The 22,759-nt window shown below is 48.0% G+C and overlaps 1 protein-coding gene and 2 non-coding genes across 6 annotated transcripts; 1 reads left to right on the top strand and 2 right to left on the bottom strand.

Moving 5' to 3' along the window:
* Window positions 1-264: 264 nt before the first annotated feature.
* Window positions 265-21,183, bottom strand: FCGR2A (Fc gamma receptor IIa). 4 transcript variants are annotated; one of them, XM_070608282.1, is made up of 6 exons: window positions 21,090-21,183; window positions 6,485-6,610; window positions 6,011-6,031; window positions 5,414-5,668; window positions 3,136-3,390; window positions 265-2,044 (listed from the first exon to the last, which is right to left on the bottom strand). In XM_070608282.1, exons 2-6 carry the CDS (start codon window positions 6,567-6,569, stop codon window positions 1,866-1,868), a joined length of 795 nt encoding a protein of 264 aa, XP_070464383.1. In that variant the 5' UTR covers window positions 6,570-6,610; window positions 21,090-21,183; the 3' UTR covers window positions 265-1,865. The 4 variants fall into 4 exon arrangements, with proteins under 4 accessions (XP_070464383.1, XP_070464381.1, XP_070464380.1 ...); XM_070608280.1 differs by lacking the exon at window positions 21,090-21,183 and adding an exon at window positions 20,336-20,693; XM_070608279.1 differs by lacking the exon at window positions 21,090-21,183 and adding an exon at window positions 20,336-20,688 and having other exon boundaries at window positions 5,414-5,671.
* Window positions 20,281-20,352, bottom strand: TRNAG-UCC (transfer RNA glycine (anticodon UCC)). Its single transcript has one exon. It is a non-coding gene; the product is annotated as a tRNA-Gly (tRNA).
* Window positions 21,184-21,643: 460 nt separating the features above from the next.
* TRNAL-CAG (transfer RNA leucine (anticodon CAG)) lies at window positions 21,644-21,726 on the top strand. The gene has a single exon. It is a non-coding gene; the product is annotated as a tRNA-Leu (tRNA).
* Window positions 21,727-22,759: the final 1,033 nt, after the last annotated feature.

Raw genomic sequence — 22,759 nt, 5'->3', positions numbered from 1 at the left:
AGGCCTGGATGTCAGAGTCCAGACATTTTGTCCAAGGACCTGCAAGAGAAGGGTCCTCCCCTCAGAAGGGAAAAGGTAGTCTGGCTGCGGGTCTGTGCCCTGCTCTGTTCAGGGACTGCCTTGTCCAAGCTCCTCCAACCTTTTCTCCCAGCCCTCAGCAGCCTCAAAACCCCACCTACCCACCCAGCCCCGAGAGTTCCAGGAAAAGCCCTAAAGTAAGCACCTCCGCACCCGCACATTAACCACAGCATCACACAGGCATTCTTCCGATCTCGTTCACTTCTTTACTTTTTAGTTCAGAGAGGTTGGAGTACAGAGGAGCTTATGTATGCAGTGCTAACTTTACAACATGCTTCAATATATCCATTTATGTTTAGGAACTCAGTTTGAGTATCTTTAAAAGTAGAACAGATATTAAAGTGATGACTTCAATAGACATTGTGAAGTGGACGGATGCTCATGACCCAAGACTGAGTACAAAAAGCAAGCTGCAGAACAAGACGTATAGTATCACTCAAAACCATATATATGGTGGTCTGTGACACCAACTACCTGTCTATCCTTGAACAAGTCATTTCAACCATCTGGGCCTCAGCTCACTCAATTTTAAAATGAGGAGATTGGACTATGTCATTTCCAAGGACTTTCTAGGTTTACAGTACTCTGATTTCAAATGCTGAAGAATTTCCTTATTCCACAAATATTTATTGACTGCTTTATCACGTGCCAGACACTGACCCAGACTCAGGAATATGGTAGTGAACAAAATAGACACAGGCCTTGCTCTCCCGTAGCTCACATTCTCATGGGAGGAGGAGATGCACAATAAACAACTACACAAAAGATTGTTTCTTAAATAATTGTTAATTAAACAAAGGGATTAGGGGATGGTGGGAGAGTGGGGTTATATTGAAGGATCAGGGAGCCCTCATGGATAAGGTGACATTTGAGGAAAGATCATAATGAAGTCTGATGTGGATATCTGTAAGAAAGAACCTTCCAGAAACAGGAAATAATATAAGCCCTAGGCAGAAGTAGAATTGGTGTGTTCAAGGAAGCAAGGAAGAGCAGGAGATGAGGTCAGAGAGGCAGTGAGGAGCAAGATCATGTAGCGCCTAGTAGAAGGTTCCAAGGGCTTTAGCTTTCCTCTTAAAGGCAAGGGGGAGCTCTGGCATGGCTTTAAGCAAAGAAGTGAAAGAGACAACACACAGGGGTGGGCGCGGTGTCGCAGCAGTTAACTTCCCACGTTCTGCTTCGACGGCCCGGGGTTTGCCGGTTTGGATCCCGGGTGCGGACAATGGCACCGCTTGGCACACCATGCTGTGGCAGATGTCCCACATATAAAGTAGAGGAAGATGGCCATGGATGTTAGCTTAGGGCCAGGTTTTCTCAGCAAAAAGAGGACTGGTAGTAGTTGGCTCACGGCTAATCTTCCTCAAAAAAATAAAATAAATAACATTTTAAAAAAGAGAAAACACACATTTTTAAAAGATCACTTTGGCCGTTGTGGTGAGAATCGACTGTAGGGTGGCAGGGTGAATGTAAGGAGACCCGTCAGGAAGCTACTGCAGTAACCCAAGTGAGACATGATGGTGGATTGGACCGAGGTGGTGGTAGCACAGTCCTGAGAAGCGCTCAGATTGCTGTATTGATTGAAAGGAGAGGCAGGATTTACTGAGTTTTTCTAGATTTGAGGAGCCTCTGCCTAGAGGCTATGAAAACACATTTGCTGTGAGTCCTTGTCGAGCTAGGTGGGCTGTGACTGTGCCTTGACCTTCAGGAGCTCAGCGACGGTGGGGCTTGTTGGCATTTAGCTCTGAAGATCACAGGTCACAAGGGTGGTTGGAGTCTCCTTGGCCCAGAACTCATTTGTTTTCAGGGCTCTGGCTCCATCTCACTTTGCAGTTCTGCCCATCTCCCACTGATCTTGGAAGGTCTCTCTGCACAGAAACATACAGCCCTGTATCCACTGCAAACAGGAGTCCCATCACCAGGCAGAAAGCGATTTGAAACCAATGTAGAAAGAAGAATACAGTCGCCGGGCCTAATAAGAGAGGCAGAGGGATGAGATGATTGACAGTTGTTAAGGCAGAAATTTGGAATAAACAGTCAGGTCCCCATCGGGGAGCCTTTGTGAAGTCACCCAAGCCAGGGGCTAAGGCCAAGGCCAAGAGCAGACAGGAGCCCAGGAAGTCTCATAGGATCTCTTCATGTCTAGCCTTCCCAAATAAAGCTCTCTGGATCAGCATTTCCCAAAGGGTGACCTTGCATGTGTTCTGAGGGACATTAATAGAAGTTATACAGGTAAAAGGTTTCGTGGTAACCTACGGTTGGTAAATGCCTTATAAAACTTACTTTAAAAGTTTTCTTTATAATAGGACTTCTTGAAGTTTTTAACTTGCATTATGAATATAAATGGTGAGGAACAGAGTACGCAGCATGTTCTGCATTATGGACCACACAATCGTTCATTCTGAAAAGCCTCTTAAGGAGTTTATTTTGGGAAATATTGATCTGGGGAACCCACAGACCACATCAACACATTGTCACTTGCCAACTCCTCTGAGCCCAGGACTGGGTAGCATTCACTGACCAAGACTATAGCTTGTGATGACTCCAGAAGGGCATCATGGATTTCACAACACACAGTTTCTCAGGAGCAGACAGAAGCCTAGTTCTTTGCTTGTGGAGAGAGATCCTCATGCCAACATGGATGCCCAGAGCTTAGACGGGAGCCTAGGCTGGGAGGGTGAGTAGGGAGGCACAAGAAGCCTCAGAATCCTAGAGACAAGAGGGCCATATGGCAAAGTGGAGTGGTTTGAATGAGGTGGGAACAGGGAGGGTGGTTTTGTCTGGTGGATGGATTTTGGGGGATGAAAAGGTGGCTTCTGTCCCCTGAAAGTTAAAACTTCAGGTGAATCACACCTGTTTCTATAATCCCTGAGGAATAACCTGGAACAGAGCTGGACTGCCACACAGCCATCAGGTCCAGCTAGGACTTTTAGGGTTCCTGTTGACATGAAAGAGGCCCACTCAGGAGAAAGCAGGTACTGAAGTTCAGAAAAGAAGATCAGTGATCTTCTCCCTACCCATCCTTCCAGGGCCTGAAGCTCCTAGAACAGACTTGGTTCTCACCTTGGACAGTGATGTTCACAGGCTGTGACAAGTGCAGCATCTGCCCTATAACTCCTGTGCAGTGGTACACGCCACTGTGGCTGAGATTTGCCTGTGGAATGGAGTAGCTGGAATTCACAGGGGAAAACTTCTTGGATTTTCCATTCTGGAAGAATGTGACCTTGTAGAGAGGCTTGCTTCTCCAGCTGTGGCACCTCAGGTGGATGGGCTCCCCCTCTTGGAACACCAGGCGAGGGGTCTGGAGCAGCAACCAGTCTGAAAGACACAATATGGGAAGGAAAAGTTCTAAGGCTGGATACCAAGGCCCTTGGAGCCTCATGTGTGGGGCGACATTACCCACTCACAGAATTTGAAAAGATGTCGAGCAGAGGAACTGAAGATGCTTCATGGCAAGTGTGAGCACTCTCTTACCGGGAAGATATGGTATTATCTGTGGGACCTCTGAAGGATAGACGTTTTCACAAGTTCCAAAGATGCATAGTAGAAACCCGACTCCCTGGCCCAGGGGTGTGGGGTGATTTTGAGGAATTAAGAACACTAAGCAGGATAAGGAAATGAGTGCATTTCAGTAACTGTAGAAGTTGCTGAACAGGATCTGAAACCTTCAGTTTCCGTGGATACAGCATTGGTGGGCTGGGGATTACCAACTTTTGAACTGTTTAGGAAAACGAAGGTGAGCAGCCATTAACCATATTAGCAAGGAAGCAGAGCTTTAATAATGCCTCACCAACCCTGAATGGAATCTTCCATCCACATTAGAATGGAAATGTGTGACCTTGCGAATTCAGTATTCAGTTGTGACTCTGCACAAGAGGAGCATTAAAGAAAGCTTTTTAACTTAAAATCACTTTTCCTCCCTCCTTACAAACAGTCCCACTCCCAACCAAGGCCTCCCTTCACTGAGGGCACAGGAATCAGATTCTGAAATGTGGCTACCTTGGAGGGCTACAGAGAGTGTTTCAATAAACCAAATAGAGAAGAAAATCAAATTGCTCTATTTATTATAAAAAGAAATACTAGAATTTATTACATCTTATTTAAATGAAAACTCATTTAAGAAAACAGTATCCTGTATACGAAAGGCAAGGTACTGTTGTTGAGACAGCGTGAGACAAAAACCTGAAGTCAGGATTCTGATTGTGGCCCTACCGTTTCCCTCTGGGCTCCTAGGGCTCACAGGCTTAATCTCTTTGCACAATGGAGGATGGGACGAGGTGGTTTTCCTCTAATGACCTTTCAAAACCAAGTTTTGCTAAATTTACATTTTTACATTTTTGTAGGAAGACTCAGAAGTACAAGCAGCTGTTTCTGAGGTGGCAATGCACCAAGAGAAGAGTTGGGTGGCTGTGATGTCATTGGTCACATTTGTGAGGTTGAGTCAATATTTGTTTCCCTTTCCATTGAGCACCATCAACAGAAAGTGACTCTACCACCAGCATCTCTGGCACAGGACCTTAAAAGACTACCAGAAAATCACCCTCCTGATGTGAAACAGAATTAAAACACTGAAAGCTCACATGTGACCATCTTCAGGGTTTATGCACCAAGATGCAGCTGAAGTCAACTACAATATAAATGGCTCATATTTCAGACATTGGAAGGGGGGTAATACAGTGTCTAGGAGCATTTCCCTACAGAGTCTATTAAACTGAACACTGTCAGATATTTACATAAGCCTAAGTCAGATCATGAGACTCCTTTAATTAAACCCATCTAATGAATTCTCATCTCCTTCAGGAATATCAGTTCAAGTCATCATACCAGACTACCAGCTGCCAGATGGTTGGCCCCTTTCCGGCCCCCTCCCCTCTGACCTCATCTTCCAGATTCCGTATCTCCCTCTGGTCTCCCGCAGCTTAGGCAGAACGACCTCCTTACCTGCTAGGCATGATCTCAGCTTAGGACCTTTGCAGTCTGGTTGCCTTCAATTCCGAAGTTTTACCACACAGCCATGAGGGTAGGATGGTTTTATGGAGCAGAAATTTCCTTCTGCTTCTCTCACCTCCGGCTGCTTGTTTATGGCCAAGTAACCTTCCTACTCAACTAGGACTGAGGCCAAACAGCCTAACGTGTTCTGAGGAATCTCTTAGGAACTTCCACCCTGACCACACACACCAAGCTAAGGGGGTTGGTGTAAAGGGAAATGAGTGGGCAAGAACTACTTCAAACAACTCACAGCGATGGTTCCCAGTAAACAGGCCACTCCCGTTTCCTAAAAATGTCTGTCACATCAACAGATTTCATCTCTCCTTGTCCTCCCAGACCTTCCTCCACTGACCGGAAATCACATCCAGATGCACAGGGTCACTGAGGCTGGTCTGGCCGGTCTGGCACCTGTAGTCTCCACTGTCGCTGTTTTGGGCCTTAAAGCTGTAGCTGGGCTGGACCTGGGTCGGGATGGGGCTCCCATTATGGAACCACTGAGTGGGGTGGTCTTCAAGGGTATGGGCCCCCTGGCACTTCAGAGTCACAGAATCCTCCCGGAACACGTTGATCCATGGGGGCTCAAGGCTCACCACAGCCTTCGGGAGACCTGCTGAGGGACAGAGAGCAGAAAGGGATGGGAATAAATAACCTTGGAGGGACCATAGATTCCAAAGGAGTTCCCAGGGGAGACCAGGGGCCAGAGAGTCCTACTGCAGACCCAATTAAAGATCTGTGTACTTCTAGCAGCCTCATTCCCTTTAGATCTTTGGTGGATCCAATGGGAATCCGACCAAGAATCAAATCCCAGGTCCCACTAAAATGGGGGAACCACCCCTGCTGAACCCAAGCCTGGTTCTTGGTGGAACAGACATTTCCCTACATGGGAAATAGAGCCTCACATTGTGAGGCAATAACATCATAAACCCAAGGAAGCAAAGAGCAAACTCACCAGCTCCTGTGTGTGCAGAGGCTATAAAAGAGAAGAGAATGGATCAGTGTAGAGCAGGAAAGATGAGGGGAGCGAACATAGCAGGATGGGTGTGGAGAGAGGGAGAGGGAGGTGATGTTGGGCTCCTTCTTCCCAGGACCCATCTCAGAGCCTGTTTCTAGTCACGTTGTTTCCAGTTTCCAGCCTGTTTCCAGTCCTCTTATAAGAGTACTCATTTCTCATGTCCTCCTCACCTCAGCCCTGTCTCTCCACAAGGCTACAAGGGAAACATGAATGTGTGGGGGCAGGGACTGTGAAAGTACCTCTGAATTCCAATCTGAGGAACCAGTGGAATGGTAAGAATTCAGGGTTCTTTTGCCCCCTTTCAATCTGTCCCCCGCTTCCAGGGCCCAGGGCTGCCCCTCATCACACTGACCCCTGGAGCCCTCACAGAAGTGACTGAAACTGCCCTGTTCCACGATGACCCTCACTCACCCAGCAGTAGCAAAACGGTCAGTGGTTGAAGCAGCCACAGGTTACCAGGATGTACATTTGGAAACATCGGGATCTCCATAGTCATCCCAGAACTGGGCCTGAGTCCAGTGGCATTTGGGAGATGAACTTAGAAAAGAGGAAGGAAATTGTTACATTCTCTCATTCAGTTTCATCAGTCACAAGACTCCATTTCTGCTAATCAGTCAGTAACAAATTAGATGAGAAGCTGAGTCAGCTTTACAGACAAATCTTTCTTTCTTGTATCCCCTTGTTTGGTCCTTATGAAAAGCCTGGGCAGGGATGCTTGTGCTGGTGAGGAAACTGATGAGGGTAAACACCAGGAAACAGAGCTGACGATGGAGCCCTTGTCTTGGGTTCTCAGTTCAGCCCCTTCTGACCACACTCCCTGTGCTGCCTCTCTGGCCAGTAGACAGGAAGTTTTAAATGAATTGCAATACAGACAAGATAAAGAGACCCATTAGCTCTGCAACCAATAAGAATCATTTGTAAAACCACAACACAATGGAGCAATTTTCTGCAGGAAACATTGGATCCAAGGAAGTCTCTAAGTACCCTGCAGGCAGGACTATTTTTCTTTCACCTGCCCTTCACCCCTGGCCCTTGTAGCACAAAAGAAAGTTTTCAAGTGCAAGAAATAATTTTGGTAAGAAAGCCGTAAAATAATGTCAAATGCTGTATGTTCTGTGCAGGTGATTGTGTCGTATGCCGGGATGAGCAACATGATAAAATGGTCACCCTGCTTAAAACTCAGACTCTGGAGGCAACTATAGCAAAAGTAGGCAAAGGGAACTACATCAACCTTAAAAACTTCTGCATATCAGTCAACAGAGTGAAAAGATAACCCATGGCATGGGAGAAAATATTTGCAAATCATATATCTCATAAGGGGGATAATATCCTGAATATATAACGAACTTCTACAATTCAACAGCAAAAACAAACAGGGGCCGGCCAGGTAGCACAATGATTAAGTTCGAGTGCTCGGCCTTAGCGGCCTGCGGTTTGCAGGTTCGATCTCGGGCGTGGACCTAGGCACCACTCATCAAGCCATGCTTTGGCAGCATCCCACATACAAAATAGAGTAAGATTGGCACAGATGTTAGCTCAGGGGCAATCTTCCTCAAGCAAAAACAGGAAGATTGGCAACAGATGTTAGCTCAGGGCCAATCCTCCTCACAAAAAATCACAACCAAACCAAACAAATAACCTGCTTAAAAATTGGGCAAAGACTTAAATAGACATTTCTCCAAAGAAGATATACAAATAGCCAACAAGCATCTGAAAAGATACTGAACCTCACTGATTGTTAAAGAAACGCAAATCAAAACCACAATGAGGTATCACCTCACACTCATTAGGACTGCTGCCTTGAAAAAACAAAAAACAAAACAAAAAAGAACCCAGAAAATAACAAGTATTAGCGAAGATGTGGAGAAATTGGAACCCTTGTGCACTGCTGTTGGGAATGTAAAATGGTGCATCTGTTATGGAAATCAGTATGGAGGTTTCTGAAATACTTAAAAATAGAATTGCCACATGATTCAGCAATTCCACTTCTGGGTTTACTTATTTATTTATTTTTTATTATTTTGAGGAAGATTAGCCTTGAGCTAACATGTGCTGCGAATCCTCCTCCTTTTGCTGAGGAAGATTGGCCCTGAGCTAACATCTGTGCCCATCTTCCTCTACTTTATATGTGGGACACCTGCCACAGCATGGCTTGTCAAGTGATGCAATGTCCCCATCTGGGATGCAAACCACGAACCCCGGGCCTTCGAAGCAAAACGTGCAAATTTAACCGCTGTTTCACTGGGCAGGCCCCTCACTTCTGGGTTTACATCCCAAAGAATTCAAAGCAAGATCTGAATGAGATATTTGCACATTCATGTTCATTGCAGCTTTATTCACAATCACCACCAGATAGAAGCCACCCACATGTTCATCGACAGATGTATGGGTAAACAAAATATGGTATATACACACGAGGAATAGAATATTACTCAGCCTTAAAAAAAAATTCTGCCACATGCTACAACATGGATGACCCTGAGGACATCATGCTAAGTGAAATAAGCCAGTCACCAAAACATAAATACTGTGTGTGAAGTACCTAAAGTAGTCAAACTGACAGAAACAGAAAACAGAATGGTGGTTGCCAAGCGCTGGGGAGGCGGAAATGGGCAGTTGTTGCTGAATGCTACAAAGTTGTAATTTTCCAAGATAAAAAATTGTAAAGACCTCTTGGACAGCAATGTTAATGGACTTAACAGTCCTGAACTGTGCGCTTAAAAATTGTTAAGACAGCTGGTTCGTTGTTATGTGTTTTTTCTTTTTACCATGGTTTAAAAAATACTTTTTAACTCAGACTATGAGATCTTGGACAAGGTACTTAAATGTCCAAAGCTTCATCTGTAAAATGGACACTAGCTGGTACCTAATAAATGTTCAAGTCAAAATGCATGAGCATTACCAAGGTTTTTAGCATTTGAGTTTTTCTGGAAGGATTGATTCATTATTGTCAAAATCTTTATGGTCGAAATCTCATCAAGGAGACACTGGAAGGGACAAAAGGAAACTTTCGGAAGTGACGGATATGTTTATTACCTTGATTCTGATGACGGTATCATGGGTGTATCCATATGTTCAAACTCATCCAACTGCAGACATTAAATATATGCAGTTTTTGTATAACAATTATATCTCAGTAAAGCTCAAAAAATATATATATAACACAAAAATGGGAAGAAGAAGGTGTTGGAGTAGTTTGCCCCCAGCAGGAGCCAAAGATGCAGGGATTACCTACAACCAGCAATGCAGCCTGCTGGAGAAGAAGGGACCCAGAGCCTGGGGAAGATGGCAGTGCGCTGCTACTTGCCATGGACAAAGGACAGAAAGCGAAAGCAGATTACCCTGTCGTTCACAGCATTTTCTCCCACTGAAAGTTTCTCCCATTGAAATTGTAAGCATGAGGCTCTGGGCTGTTTCAGGTGGACGCAGGCATTTCCTTTCACCTACATAATGTAACGCTTCTGCATTCTTTAGGGAGAATCCCATTCCCATTCCCAGGACATCCTTCCCTGGCTTATGTTCTCAAAGGGCAGTTCCTCCTTTGATGTCCTTTCATTAACAAGCTCTCCCCTTTGAGACGACTGGGGCTTTGGCAACCATAGAGAACTGATAATGTCGAGCCATTTCAAGATAGGACCGCTCTTGTTTCTTTATTTATAGGAGAGTCTTCCTCTGTGAGGTTCTGTTTTGGCCCAAGGAGAAAGGGAGTCCACACTTAGGATTCTATTAAGTGACTTTTCAGATTCAATTCAGTTGAAGGGGAAAGACTGGCCCATAAGAGGGATTTACCACTGAAGCATCGCTCAAGAGGTGCTGTGGGATAATGAAAAGGAAACACAAGCAGTGTAAACAGCCTAAATGAGAATAAATGGAAAACTGTGAAACCATGCTACGTTTTACTACACGTACCCTCCTCCACTCCCAGGAGATGGCTGTAAGTATGAAAAGCGGTAAGACAAGTGTGATGGTAATTTATGTGTGGGCAGGCATGACGCAAGCCTTTAAGGGCAGAATAGACCAAAAAGGCAGAGGCAGGGCAAATTCCAGCTCTCTCTGCATGAGCTGACACATCCGTCTTCTGCTCTCAGACATCAGAGCTCCTGGTTCTCGGGCTTTCAGACTCACACGGGGACTTACACCATCAGGCCTAGGATTCTCAGGCCTTTGGACTCTGACTGAACACCACCAGCAGCTTTCCTGGTTCTCCAGCTTGTACACAGCAGATCTTGGGACTTCTCAACCTCTGTCACAGCATGAGCAATTCATATCATAAATCTCCCCTTAAGTGTATCTCGATATATCCTAGAGGTTCTGTTTCTCTGAAAAACCCTAATACAGCAAATAAAAGCTGGCAAGTCTCTGCTCATAAGTGAGAAATGAATGATAATTTGGGGTCACCCAAATAACAATGTCCTCGGAGCATGCTGGGTTGGAGGCCTTGAGAAACAAGGGAAAATCTAAACTGGAAGTGATACGGTTTCACCTTCTCGGAAGATCAGAAAAGTTCTTTTTTAATATTCAAGTAGATAGAAAACTCTAGCTACAGACTTCCCAGCAAAAAGGAGTCCCAGAGAACCAAGACTTACTACCCAAGAGGGATTTGATATTAGGGAGTCTGGGCAAATGAAACACGCTAAGACTTTGGAGCAATCAGTAGTAGTGAATGAGGTGTGTTTCTTCCCAAACCTCAGCTCCAGTGTGTTTCATGCCCCTAACTCTGCTTTTGGCCCAATACGCTAATATTTCACCTGTCCCACTTGGCTCAGCATCTGACCATGGACGTGCTCCCCGGTTTGGGCTTGTTCCTACCCACACTGTGCTGAGAGAGTAACATGGTCTCACCCCACTGTGCAGTAGAGACAGGAAAGAAATTGGAATTCAGACTACAACAATGGAAGAACAGGGAGCTTTTGAGGAGGAAATCTAAAAAGGAAATGATAACCTTACCCTCAGAACACATTAAAACTTTAAGTGGCACCTCAAACGCCAATAGATGGATATTTGTCCCTTCGAGAGAGAATTAGGGAAAGGTGCAAATGCACACACACAGGCAGGAGCCCATGAATTTGAGAGTACAATGACACCGAGTATAATGACTCCTCGAATATACTAGGAGAGCCTGAGGTTGCTTGCTTGCTTGTTTTGTGGTTTGGTTTGGTTTTTTGTGTGTGTGGGAGTGTGGTATATTTCTCCTAGGAAATGAAGTCGATGGAATTGATAAAGAAGCCGTGAAGATTAGTTGTATTTGCAGCCTTCAGAGACAGGCTTTATAGAAGAACAGCTCTTGAGAAGAATGCGTAGAAAAGAAAAGAATTTGCTATGAAGTCTCAGGTAGACTTTTGAAGGTAGATGTGTGTTGAACCTAATGTTTAAATGTGAGATGGGCAGAGGAAGATTCATTTCTTCCAGAAGATCCAGGGCCTTCATGTCCACCTGTTTCCTGGTAACCTCTTCTGCTCTCTCAGATTAAATTTTACAGAACTGTGTCTATCCCAGGCTTGGGTTTTTAACAAGGCCTTCTGTAAGATTTCCTGGCCACCTACCCCAACACATTTCTCAGAACTTATAGAAACTCTATTCAGCATTCCAGTCCCAGGAGTGGCATTTTTGTGGTGCTAAAGAGGACTTCAAGCTCTGTGCACAAGATCTACAACAGTTTGAGGGTGAAGACTGCCTGTGAACAAGGGCAAGAATAGGGGTGTCATGACTCACAAAAATATAGATACGAAAGCTTCTCCCACCTCAAGAAGAATTTCATCAACAGGCAGAGCATTCTCTCTGAGGTAGGACAGCTGAAACGTGTCTGAGCATGATTGTGAATGGGAACATGGTTTTACCTGGGATTATACATTTTTCTGACTCATTAGAACGACAAAGTACAAAACAATGCTCCCAGGGGTGTCCTCAGGTATAACTGTGAGTGTTGCCTGGGAAAAAGCCTCAGAGCAACCAAACAACAGATTTTCATTCACTCATGGAATATCTATAAGGTGCTTACTACGTGCTAGACTGTCCTAAACACCTGAGGTACATTCATGAATGAAACAGACAAGATCCCTGAATTCAGGGAGCTTCCCTTCCATTAGGGAAAGATATAAAATAAAAAACAAACCTATTAAATAAGTAGAGTATATAATATTATATGAGATAAGAATATGGGGGAAAAGAGCAAGGGAAGGGATTGGAAGGGGGGGTGGATTGCAATTTTAAATATGGTGAGAATATGACATTGAGTAAAGATTTGAAAGATGAAGGGAACTGAGCTAGTGAATATCTAGGGAGAGAACATTCCATACAGATGGAACAGTCAGTCAAGGGATCTGTTGAAAGATAAACTGAGGTCGGCCCGCCCTGTGCCAAGTGGTTAAATGTGGGCTCCGTTTCCCTGGCCCAGGGTGTCAGATCCTGGGGGTGGATGTGGCACTGCTCATCAGGCCATGCTGAGGCGGCATCCTACATGCTGCAACTGGAAGGACCCACAACTAAAAATACACAACTATCTCATGGGGGGATTTGGGGAGAAACAGCAAAAAAAAAAAAAAAAAAAAAGATTGGTAAGTTGTTAGCTCAGGTGTCAATCTTTAAAAAAAAAAAACAAAAGGTGCTGGCCCTGTGGCCCAGTGGTTAAGTTTGCGCGCTCCGCTGCAGGCGGCCCAGTGTTTCGTTGGTTCGAATCCTGGGCGCGGACATGGCATTGCTCGTCAGACCACGCTGAGGCAGTGTCCCACATACCACAACTAGAAGAACCCACAACGAGAAATATACAACTATGTACTGGGGGGCTTTGGGAAGAAAAAGGAAAAAATAAAATCTTTAAAAAAAAAAAACAAACGATAAACTGAGGCATATTAAGAATTTAAAGATTTTATTTGAGCAAAAATCGATTCAAATCAGGCAATATCCAAACTTACAGAGAGAAAGGAGCTCCCAGGAGCTGTACAAAATGAAAGACTTGTATAGCCAGAAGAGGCAGGCACAGGAAGTGATAGGAGCCAAAGGAGCAGATTGGCAAATGCAATGTTCCTTTCCTTTAGGGATGGTAGGGCTCTATCAGGCAGCTTACCTAACTAGTGCTGATCAGGTGGTTCCTGACTGACCGGTTTAAGATTCCACTTCTGGAAGAGCCAAAACGGTAATGAAGTTGGGTCTCGGTTTGGTGACATGGGGCTTAACATAAGGCCCTCCATTTCGGGCTTGTTTTCTTGTCTTTTGAGAGCTTGAAACTGCTTTATGCGTGGAATGTTCAAGGAACTGTTTGGAGGAGCGGAAGTGAGTAAGGGAGAGAGCAGTAAGTGATAAGGTCAGAGAAAACATGGGAGACCAGATCGAGGGTAAACACTCTGAAATCGTTCCTTTTAGTCTGAATAAAATGGAAGAACCAGGGAAAGATTTTGAGCACGGGAGTGACATGAGCTGACGTGCTGTAAAAGGATCATTGTGAATGCTGTGTTGAGAACAGACTGAAAGGTGGTGAGAGCGGAAGCGGGAGACAAGTGAAGAGGCTACTGCAGTGATCCACGCGAGAGAAGATGGAGGCTGGAACCAGGGGAGTAGCGGTGGAAGTGGTGAGAAGTGTTAACTTCTAGGTTTATTTTAAGATAGAACCGACAGGATTTCCTGACAGATTGGCTACGGGAGTGATAGAAAAAGAGGGGTCAAGAATGAGCCCAGTGGGGGCCAGCCTGGATCTGGGGTGTGGAGATGGCACCAAGTGGCAAGCCATCCTGTGGCAGGCATCCCACATATGAAGTAGAGGAAGATGGGCACAGATGTTAGCTCAGGGCCGGGCTTCCTCAGCAAAAAGAGGAGGATTGGCAGCAGATGTTAGCTCTAGGCTAATCTTCCTAAAAAAAAAAAAAGAAAAGAAAGAAAGAAAAAAACAGAATGAGTCCAAGACTTTTAACCTAAATGTCTTAGTTGTTTATTGCGCCATAACAAACACCCCTCAAAATTAATGGCTTAAAACCACCAGCTTCTTATTATCTCTTCTGGTTCTGTCGATTGACTGGGTTCAGCTGGGCAGTTCTGGTCTGCAGCCTCCTATGCTGTTGCAGTCAGATATCCGTGTGCAGAGCCTCATGGAGATTTCGATGTGGACAATGACCTGGACACTGATGCTTCCTGTGTTGACTGATATAAACACGTATAAAGGACACAATGATACTCTTGAGATGGATAATGCCAGTGAAGCTATAAGAGTTGGCGTGTAGAGGAGAGTGGTTCTTTGGGGCTCCCTCTTGATCCCTGTTAGCAAAAGAGTGGTTGCAAGCCCTGTGTTAGTTGTCAGTGTGTTAACCGCAGCTGATAGACTCGTGGTTGCCTGGGTAGCCACACTTTACTCCAAATATGTGGCCATTCTCGACCCCTGGTACAGGGGGACAAGGGTAGAAGTCTTGGGTGATCTAAGATCTTAGCGCCTGTGCACAGGGTCTGATCTTGACTTCTCTTGGGGAATTAACAGTTTTATCCACTGTGCTTCCTCTAGACCTTTGCTAGCCAATATGACAGTAGGCACCAGTCACCTACGCCTGTGGAGTACTTGAAATGCGCTCAGTCCAAATTGACATGTGTTGGAAGTATAAATACACACTGGCTTTTGAAGGCTTAGGATGGAAAAAAGAATATATAATAGCTTACTAATATTTTTATGATTACATGTTGAAATGATAATGTTTTTAATATATTGGGTTAAATAAAATATATTATTAAAATTAATCTCACCTGGTTTTTTCACCTTTTTAAATGTGGCTGCTAGCAATTTTAAAATTAGATGCATGGTTCCCATATTCCCATTGCACAGAGCTACCCTACACCCATGATGGGGTTGAAGACAGCTGAGGAATTCAAGTGTCACCCGAGTGCACGAGATCCTGCTGAACCCTCCTTAGAAGCATTGCTCTCCTTTCCCATATGGTTAGACCTCTGTGATCTCCTCTCTCTCTCTTAGAGTCAGAGATCCTAGAACTTCCAGGCTTCTGAGAGTCCCCAGCCCGAATGCCTTTGTGCCCTCTCCAGCCTCCTTTGTAGGTAGAAGTTTGGGCACAAAGTTCCCTTATTTTTTTGTAGCCTGCTCACTTTCCCATGTACAACTAGGCTCTCTAAACTCTCTTTATCCCAGCTTTCTTTCCAGTCTCCTTTGGAATATTTCATCGGCATGACCTGAATTGTTAACTTAGCGTTATCACAATCCTTCGTAAATGCTGCCGTTATTCCTTCTCATAATGAAATTGTTAATGCTACAGCTTGGATCTTGGTGGTTCAACTTAGCATCACCTAAATCATCACCAGAACATGCCCATTCACTCTGGATGCAAGGGTACTGAAGCGTCTGCATCTTGTTTCCAAATTTGAATTTCATGTATTTTTTTAAATTATTGCAGTAACATTGGTTTATAAAATTATATAAATTTCAGGTGTACATCATAAAATATTCCAAATTCTGTGTAGATTACATCATGCTCACCACCCAAAGACTAATTACAATCTATCACCACACACTGTGCCTAATCACCACTCTGGCCCTCCTCCTTCCCCCAAATTGGAATTTATGATAAATTGTTTGGTAGGCTTCCCCTATGCAGAAAGAGAAGAAAAAAGCGTGAAATGTGACATCAGCTGGCAGCTGATTTAAGCTGCTGACACCAGAATTTAAGGGCAGAAGTTTCATTTATACCATCATACGAATAGAATGCTGAAATCCAAACCCACCTTTCATTTTATAAACGAGGAAACCGTGGCCCAGACAGAGGCTGTTCATTATCTTGATCTAGTGATGTTTCCATATGTCAAAACTTATCAAATTCTATACCTTAAAAATGTACATTTTATTGTATGCCAATTATACATCAAGAAAGCTCAACTATACATCAATAAAAAAAGTTAATTGTAAAAATGTTTAAATAATACAGTAGGACAAATGACATAAGCCCCTACTTGCCATTTTATTATGTTATGAAGTTCAAGTGCTCATACAAAAAATTATATATATATGATTTATCATAATATAGTATGATAATACTACGGTACAATTTACTTTTGTATGTGGGTGTGTGAGGAAGATTGGCCCTGAGCTAACATCTGTTGCCAATCTTCTGCTTTTTGCTTGAGGAGGATTGTTGCTGAGTTAACATCTGTGCCAATCTGCCTCTATTTTATGTGGGATGCTGCCACAGCGTGGCTTGATGAGCGCTGCTAGGTCCACACCCGGGATCTGGGGAGCCAACCCCGGGCCACCAAAGTGGAGACTGCAAACTTACCCACTATGCCACCAGGCTGGCCCCCAATTTACTTTTTAACATACTATTTGTACTACTTATCTATGACTACATAACATATTACCACAAAACTTAGCAGCTTAAAACAACAAACATTTACAACGACACAGTTTCTGGAGTCAGGAATCCAGGACCATTTAGCTTCCTGGTTCAGGCTCAGGGTCCTCACGAGGTTGTCCTCAAGCTGTTGGCTGGGCTTACAGTCATCCGAAGCTTCAACTAGACCAGAGGATCCAATCCTGAACTCAGTCAGGTGGTTGTCCACTACCTAGCCTTGGTTCCTCCCCCTGGAGCCTCTCCATAGGCTGCCTGTGTTTCCTCAAAATGTCAACTGGCTTCTCCCAAAGCAGGTTAGGAAGGTGAGAAAGAGAGAGTGAGAGAAAGAGACAGACCGAGGGAGTGAGAGCGAGAGCCCAAGGTGGAAACCATGGTCGTTCCTAACCTAATCTGGGAAGTGACATACCTTCATTTTAGCTACATTTTATTGTTCACATGGAGAAACTCTCATACAATGTGGGAGGAGACAGCAGAGGGTTTGGAACCAGGAGGTGGGAATCATTAGAAGCTGTCTGGGAAGCTGACTGCCACAAAAGTAAAACTGACATATGTACTTATCTTATCTACTCACACTTTTACACAGCTACATTGTGTTGTATATTTATTAACAGGTTCTTAACTATGAACACATGGGATATTTACTAGTTTTCTGTAGTAGAAATAATGAAACAATGAACATATAAGTTTGCCCACTAGGGCAAACATTTGGGTAAGATAAATTTCTTCAATGCATCTGTTTGATAAAAGATAAACACATTTAAAACTTAGATACATCCTGGGGTGGGTCCTGTGTCCCAGTCGTTAAAGTTCGTGTGCTCTGCTTAAGCGGCCAAGGTTCCCTGGTTTGGATCCTGGATGCGGACCTAGCACCTCCCATCAAGCCATGCTGTGGCAGTGTCCCACATAGCAGAACTAGAATGAGATACAACTAGGATATGTAACTAGGTAGAGAGGCTTTGGGGAGAAAAAAAGAAAAAAAAGAGGAAGATGGGCAACAGATGTTAGCTCCTGGCCAATCTTCCTCACCAAAATAAGCATTAAAAAAATCTTGGAAAAATTAAATAAAATTTAGATAGATCTAAATTTTTCTATAAAAACTTGGGAGTATAAGTTTACTTCCAACACAGTGGATGATATTGATCATTTCCTTAGACCCTCAGCAACACTGAATTGTTAAATATTTAAAATGTGGATAATATCTGATAAGGCTAAAAATATCACAAACTAGAAGTTTGAATACATAGGTGGATATGTGATAAAGGATGTAGAGTAGAACGTGGATTGTAAAATCTAGATGGTGGCTATGGAAACCGCATTCCTTTCCTAGGGCTGCCAGAACAAATTACCACACTGACTGGCTTAAAACAACACAAATTTATTCTCTCACAGTTCTGGAGGCTGGAAGTCTGCAGTCAAGGTGTCAGCAGGGCCCTGCTCCCTCTCAAGGTTCTATAGAGTTTTACTCTTGTGATTTCACATTTGTATGAAACCATTCATATTAGAATGGGAAAAGGTATTTAAAACATCACAAGCTTGTTTTCATCAGTATTTGATAGATTATTAGTGAGACTGAACATGTTCACATACAGATTGTGTATTTGAAATTCTTCTACGAATACCATCATGGACTTCATGGATTTTTTCCACTGTTCCCGTCTCCTTTTTGTATTGATTTCTGAGAAAACAAGTGAAGAACAAAACTGATTTCCCTGGTCCAGATATTGCAAATGTTTTCGTTTTATCTTTACCATGTGACCCTGTGTATGGTGAATGGAACCAGTTATATGTTTTTCAAGTAAAAACATGTGACTTTTGTCATGCAAGGGAAGAATTTACACACACCAATATAATAACGGCTATGGGACCATGATTTGAATTATGTAGGTTTAAATATTTGAACCAACACAAGTGTATTGAGATGTACAGAGGAGTAAAGAAACAATGAGCCTAAGATCCTATAAGCCAGATCCCATAGAACCACATGATATTCTGACAATATGTGTAATTGGACGAGCAAATGAATTACCAAAACCAGGTCATAGTTGTAGTGTCCAAATATCAAAAAAGAAAGAAGAAACATACCAGCAACGTAGAGAAACAGTACATGTTTAATATGATACCAGCTCCTCCAAAGGACACATCTACAAAATTAGGAAAGAGACTCTAATTATTTTCAAGTTTTAAAATACATCTTTGAAAAGTTAACATTCATACAATAAAGCAGAAGTCACAGAGCATCCATACTACAGGAAAGGGAAGGCAGACTGTCCTAAGATGCCACAGCCAGTCTGTATCCGCTTGAGGGAGAGCCAGGGGTGGAACCCTCCTACTAGAGAAAGGAGGACAGCGAAAGCCAACTTTGCCAACAGGCACTCCCACACTTCCACCTAAACTCAGTCCCCGCAAATTAGCCATACACCGGCTCCTGGCCGCTGCCTGGGTATGCGCCAGACACTGAAAAACTGGGCTTCAGTACCCAACAGTGTGGGGAGTACAACACAGGGAGCGCTACCTGCTCTTTTCAAATAAACAACAGTACAGTAAGGCGAACTGTAAGGCTGCAGAAACTTCAGAGGCAGCGTGGGAGAAGAAAAAGGAGGCGAAGCTACACTCCTCAGTTGACCTCACAACCAGGCTGTACAGCTGCCCTTAACCACCTGCAGAAAAGAAGAAAGGTCTGGACAGGTCCAGACCCAAACAAGGCCAACTGGGAGACTTGCCAAGGAAACACCAAGACAGCAATCAAGATGTTCCTAGACTAACGTGTAGTATACCGTTTGCAAGGCTCTAGCTTCAACTTCAAACTACTGAGGTTTACATGAGCAAGGAGATGATTGTTAGAAGACTAACACAGCTCGAGAATATCAAAATTCACAAAAGTTACACACCAGGTTTATCATTTCCTCATACGTAATTGACCAAAAGTAAACACTTACAATAACGTTAAACTAATGGCGCTAATACAGACCAGTGAAGGTCTGGCAAAGGCGGGAAAGCGGGCGCGAGGGGCAAAAGAAGGGACCACAGGCCGCAGCAGGTGGCCCTCGCTGAGCAGGGAGACCCCTGTCCTCTCCCGGCCCAATCCCTAACCGGCAGCCCCACTTGAGGAGCGAGGAAGGGGGTTCTTGTGGGCCGCGAGCTTTGTCCCGGCCGCATCAGGGCTGCTGGAGAGTCGAAGCACGTGCGGCAACCGAGGCTGTGTGCTCCTGGCCACGGCGGGAGAGAAGCGGACGCGGCAAGTCTCCTTCGCGACTTTAAGGAAGGAGGGGAGCGAGGGGAGACCTCCAGGGAGCGAGCGGGGGCCAAAAGGTTGGCTGGGGTGGAGGTGGCATGGACAGGACGTGGCGGGAGACGCGTGGCAGTGTCAAGACGCCGAGACCAGGGGGCAAGGGGCGAAGCGAGCGAGCTCTGGCGCGGGATAAAACTATGTGGAGGGGAGCACTGTCGTGGGCGCGCCCGCCGCGCCGGGGATGTGGAGGTCGGCCGGCCGGCAGGCGGAGAGAAAGAAGAACGGCTTCCCTGACCGGGAATCGAACCTGAGCCGCGGCGGTGAGAGCGCCGAATCCTAACCACTGGAACACCAGGGACAGTCGGGTTTCCTGCCTCGCCTGCGCCTCCACGACAAGGGGCCCGCAGCCCGCCCGCTCGCCGCTCCCTCGCCACCGGGGCCCCCAGCCTTGCGCAGGCGAACCACCCACCGCCAAGGACCAGGCACGCGCCCTCGCCGGCTTCCTGCTCGCCGCGCCCTCAAAACGCTGCGCGCGCCTCCTGCCCGCACGCACGCGCGCGCGCACACGCACACACACGCACAGCCGCACGCCCGCCGCCCGCCTCCGGGGCAGGAGGGCCCCGCAGATCGTCAAAACGTCGGCCTGCTGCGTTGGCCGGGAATCGAACCCGGGTCAACTGCTTGGAAGGCAGCTATGCTCACCACTATACCACCAACGCCGCACAGCCCGGCCTGCCCCGAGACGCCGGCCCGGGGCTCGCGCCACAGCCGTCCCGCCGCCGCAGCCTCCGCCGCCGCCAAGGCCGCCCCCTGGCGCAGCCCTGCTCCGACGCCCCGCCCGCCCACAGCGCGGCGCTGCCACCGGCGCCACCAACCGCCGCCCCGCGCCAGCGCCAGCGCCGCGCCCGACGCGGCAGCCCTCGTCCGCCGGGACCGACCGCCTCTGGGGGGCGCCCTCGCTGCCACTCCACCAAGCGACCGCCATTCCGACGCCGACCGCCCCGCCAAACCGCCGGCCAGGCGCACGCCCTCCACCGGCCACCTCGCCCCAGCCCTTCTCCACAGGCTGCACGGCGAGGCAACTTCGCGCACCGAGAGGGGACCCACCCGCCGCCCGTCCCGGCAGCTGTGCAGCGCGCGTCGCGTCGCAGGGAGCCCCGTACGCCAGCCGCTTGGGGCGGGCCGCTCGTCGGGTGCTGCGGGGAGCAGAGGAAGCCTTGGTTCGTCCGTGCGGAACCAGCGCCGGACAATGAGGAGGCCTCGGGGAGGTGTCCCGGTGGGCAGGCAGGGCACGGGTTGGGGGCCTGCGCCTGGCTGAAGGGCGGGGGTGGGAGAAGAAGGGCGCTCCTGGGCAAGCGGCCAGACGCAGAGCGGCGCCAGCAACCAAAAATGGGCGTCTTTCCTCCCCGTGGGAGAATCGAACACCGGACTCCCGCGTGACAGGCGGGATACTCACCACTATGGAAGGAGGATGGCGGCGGCTTCCCCAGCGCCCGACTCCTCTCTGGCTGCCTGCTGACGCCGACCCCGCCCTCGAGGCCCTGCCCACCACCGGTGCCCGGCACGTGTGCCCCATCTGACCCGACAGCCAAACGACCGCATCATCCAACAAAGCGGACCGCGACCCGCACCCGGACCCCCACACGACCCCGACCCCGACCGCAGGCCCGGCCCTGGCGGCTGGAAATGCCGTGTGGGCTGCCTCTTGCCTCCCGTGCTGACATCGCGCCGCGAGAAAGAGGACCTCTCGAGAGGGCCAGCGAGGCGGCGAGGAGAAGGGGGGCGCGCGCCGGGCCGCGTCCTTGTCCCGGCCGGCGCCCGGGGTGGGCGACGGGGCGGCGGCGGCGGTGGAGCCGGGCGAGTCCGCTGGCCTTGCTCCCCGTCGGCCGGCGCGCGCGTCCCGTCCGTGGCGCGCCCACAAAGACGCCCGCCAGGCGCCGCGGGCGGCCAAGGGCCCCGCCGGCCGCGTCGGCTCCCAGCCAGGCGAGCGGCCACGCGCCCAGGCCCGCCGTCAGGATGGCCGAGCGGTCTAAGGCGCTGCGTTCAGGTCGCAGTCTCCCCTGGAGGCGTGGGTTCGAATCCCACTCCTGACACGCTGACATTTTTGCCCTCCCAACCAACGCCCGCCTCCCGGGCCTCCCGCACACCCGAGCGCCGCCCTTGACCGCCTTCCTGGCCGGCCCGGGCTGGCGCTCTGACCTCTGGCCGCCACGCCAAACTCCAGGCCCCTACACGCACGCCTCTCGACCCCACCAGCTTCTCACGCCTGCCGCTGTGCGGGCCTGGCGCACTCAGCCCAGGAGGCTGCCCCAGCGCCTCGAACCCACTGGCAACTGTTCTTCCCGAAACAGCGCGCACGCCACCACCCACTCACTCACACACCCTTCCCACCAGACCCCACACGCGGGGGCTTCAGGACTTCGCGCCACATCGTTCCACGCCTGCTCTCGCCTTACCCCTCGGCACACCCACCCCATGTGGTGGTTGTGTAGCCCTCCCTCCTACTCGCACTCCCACGCCCACTCCCGTTCCCACTCCCACTCCCATTTCCCCTCCCCCACCCAACACTGCGTGAGCAAAGCCCTCCACGGGTCACCTTCTGACTTCTGCCTGGTGCACAGCGTCTCGCTCTTGGAGCACCACGCCTGCGCAATGGGCGGCACACCGTCCAACACGCTGTCCTTTCCCACAGCCCCCGGCCGCCCGGCCCGTCCATTCTCTCCACACCCTGCTCAGGTCGCCGTCCCCATCTCGCTGGCCTGTGGTGCCCACCACGACTTTTCACGTCGGGGCCTCGCCCCGGCCCCACGCAGCCCCGCCTTCTGCTCGCCAGCCGACCACAGCGCCCTCCTTGCACGGAGCCTTCCTGGCACGTGGGACCAACCTGGCAAGCTGGCTCCGGGGAGCAGCGAGCCAAAGCCCTGGATCCCCGTCGCCCACACGCACACGTCGGACCCACGGCCGGGGCCAAGCCCCGTCTGCACGCGCCAAGGCGCCTCGGGGGCCCAAACCCACGACGATGGCGCGCGTCCTCCGCGGGCGGCCCGCCCGGCAGCAGACACTCTGCAATAGCGCGCCCGCGATCCAACACCGCGCTCCTGCCTCGCCAAGGCACCCTGGAGCCAG

The sequence above is a fragment of the Equus przewalskii genome, unplaced genomic scaffold (assembly GCF_037783145.1).
Source record: "Equus przewalskii isolate Varuska unplaced genomic scaffold, EquPr2 ChrUn-6, whole genome shotgun sequence".
In the NCBI taxonomy this organism is placed as follows: Eukaryota; Metazoa; Chordata; class Mammalia; order Perissodactyla; family Equidae; genus Equus; species Equus przewalskii.
The sequence above is the reverse complement of the archived record's forward strand: the minus strand, read 5'-3'. Positions and strand labels throughout refer to the sequence as shown.

Coding starts and splice junctions, on each gene's coding strand:
- FCGR2A (XM_070608279.1), bottom strand. CDS start 20,618: ATGGCGGTCGCTTGGTGGAGTGGCAGCGAGGGCGCCCCCCAGAGGCGG. Junction 6,032..6,484: donor GACCGTTTTGCTACTGCTGG/GTGAGTGAGGGT, acceptor TCTCTTTTATAG/CCTCTGCACACACAGGAGCT. Junction 2,045..3,135: donor TGTGAACATCACTGTCCAAG/GTGAGAACCAAG, acceptor CTCTCTTATTAG/GCCCGGCGACTGTATTCTTC.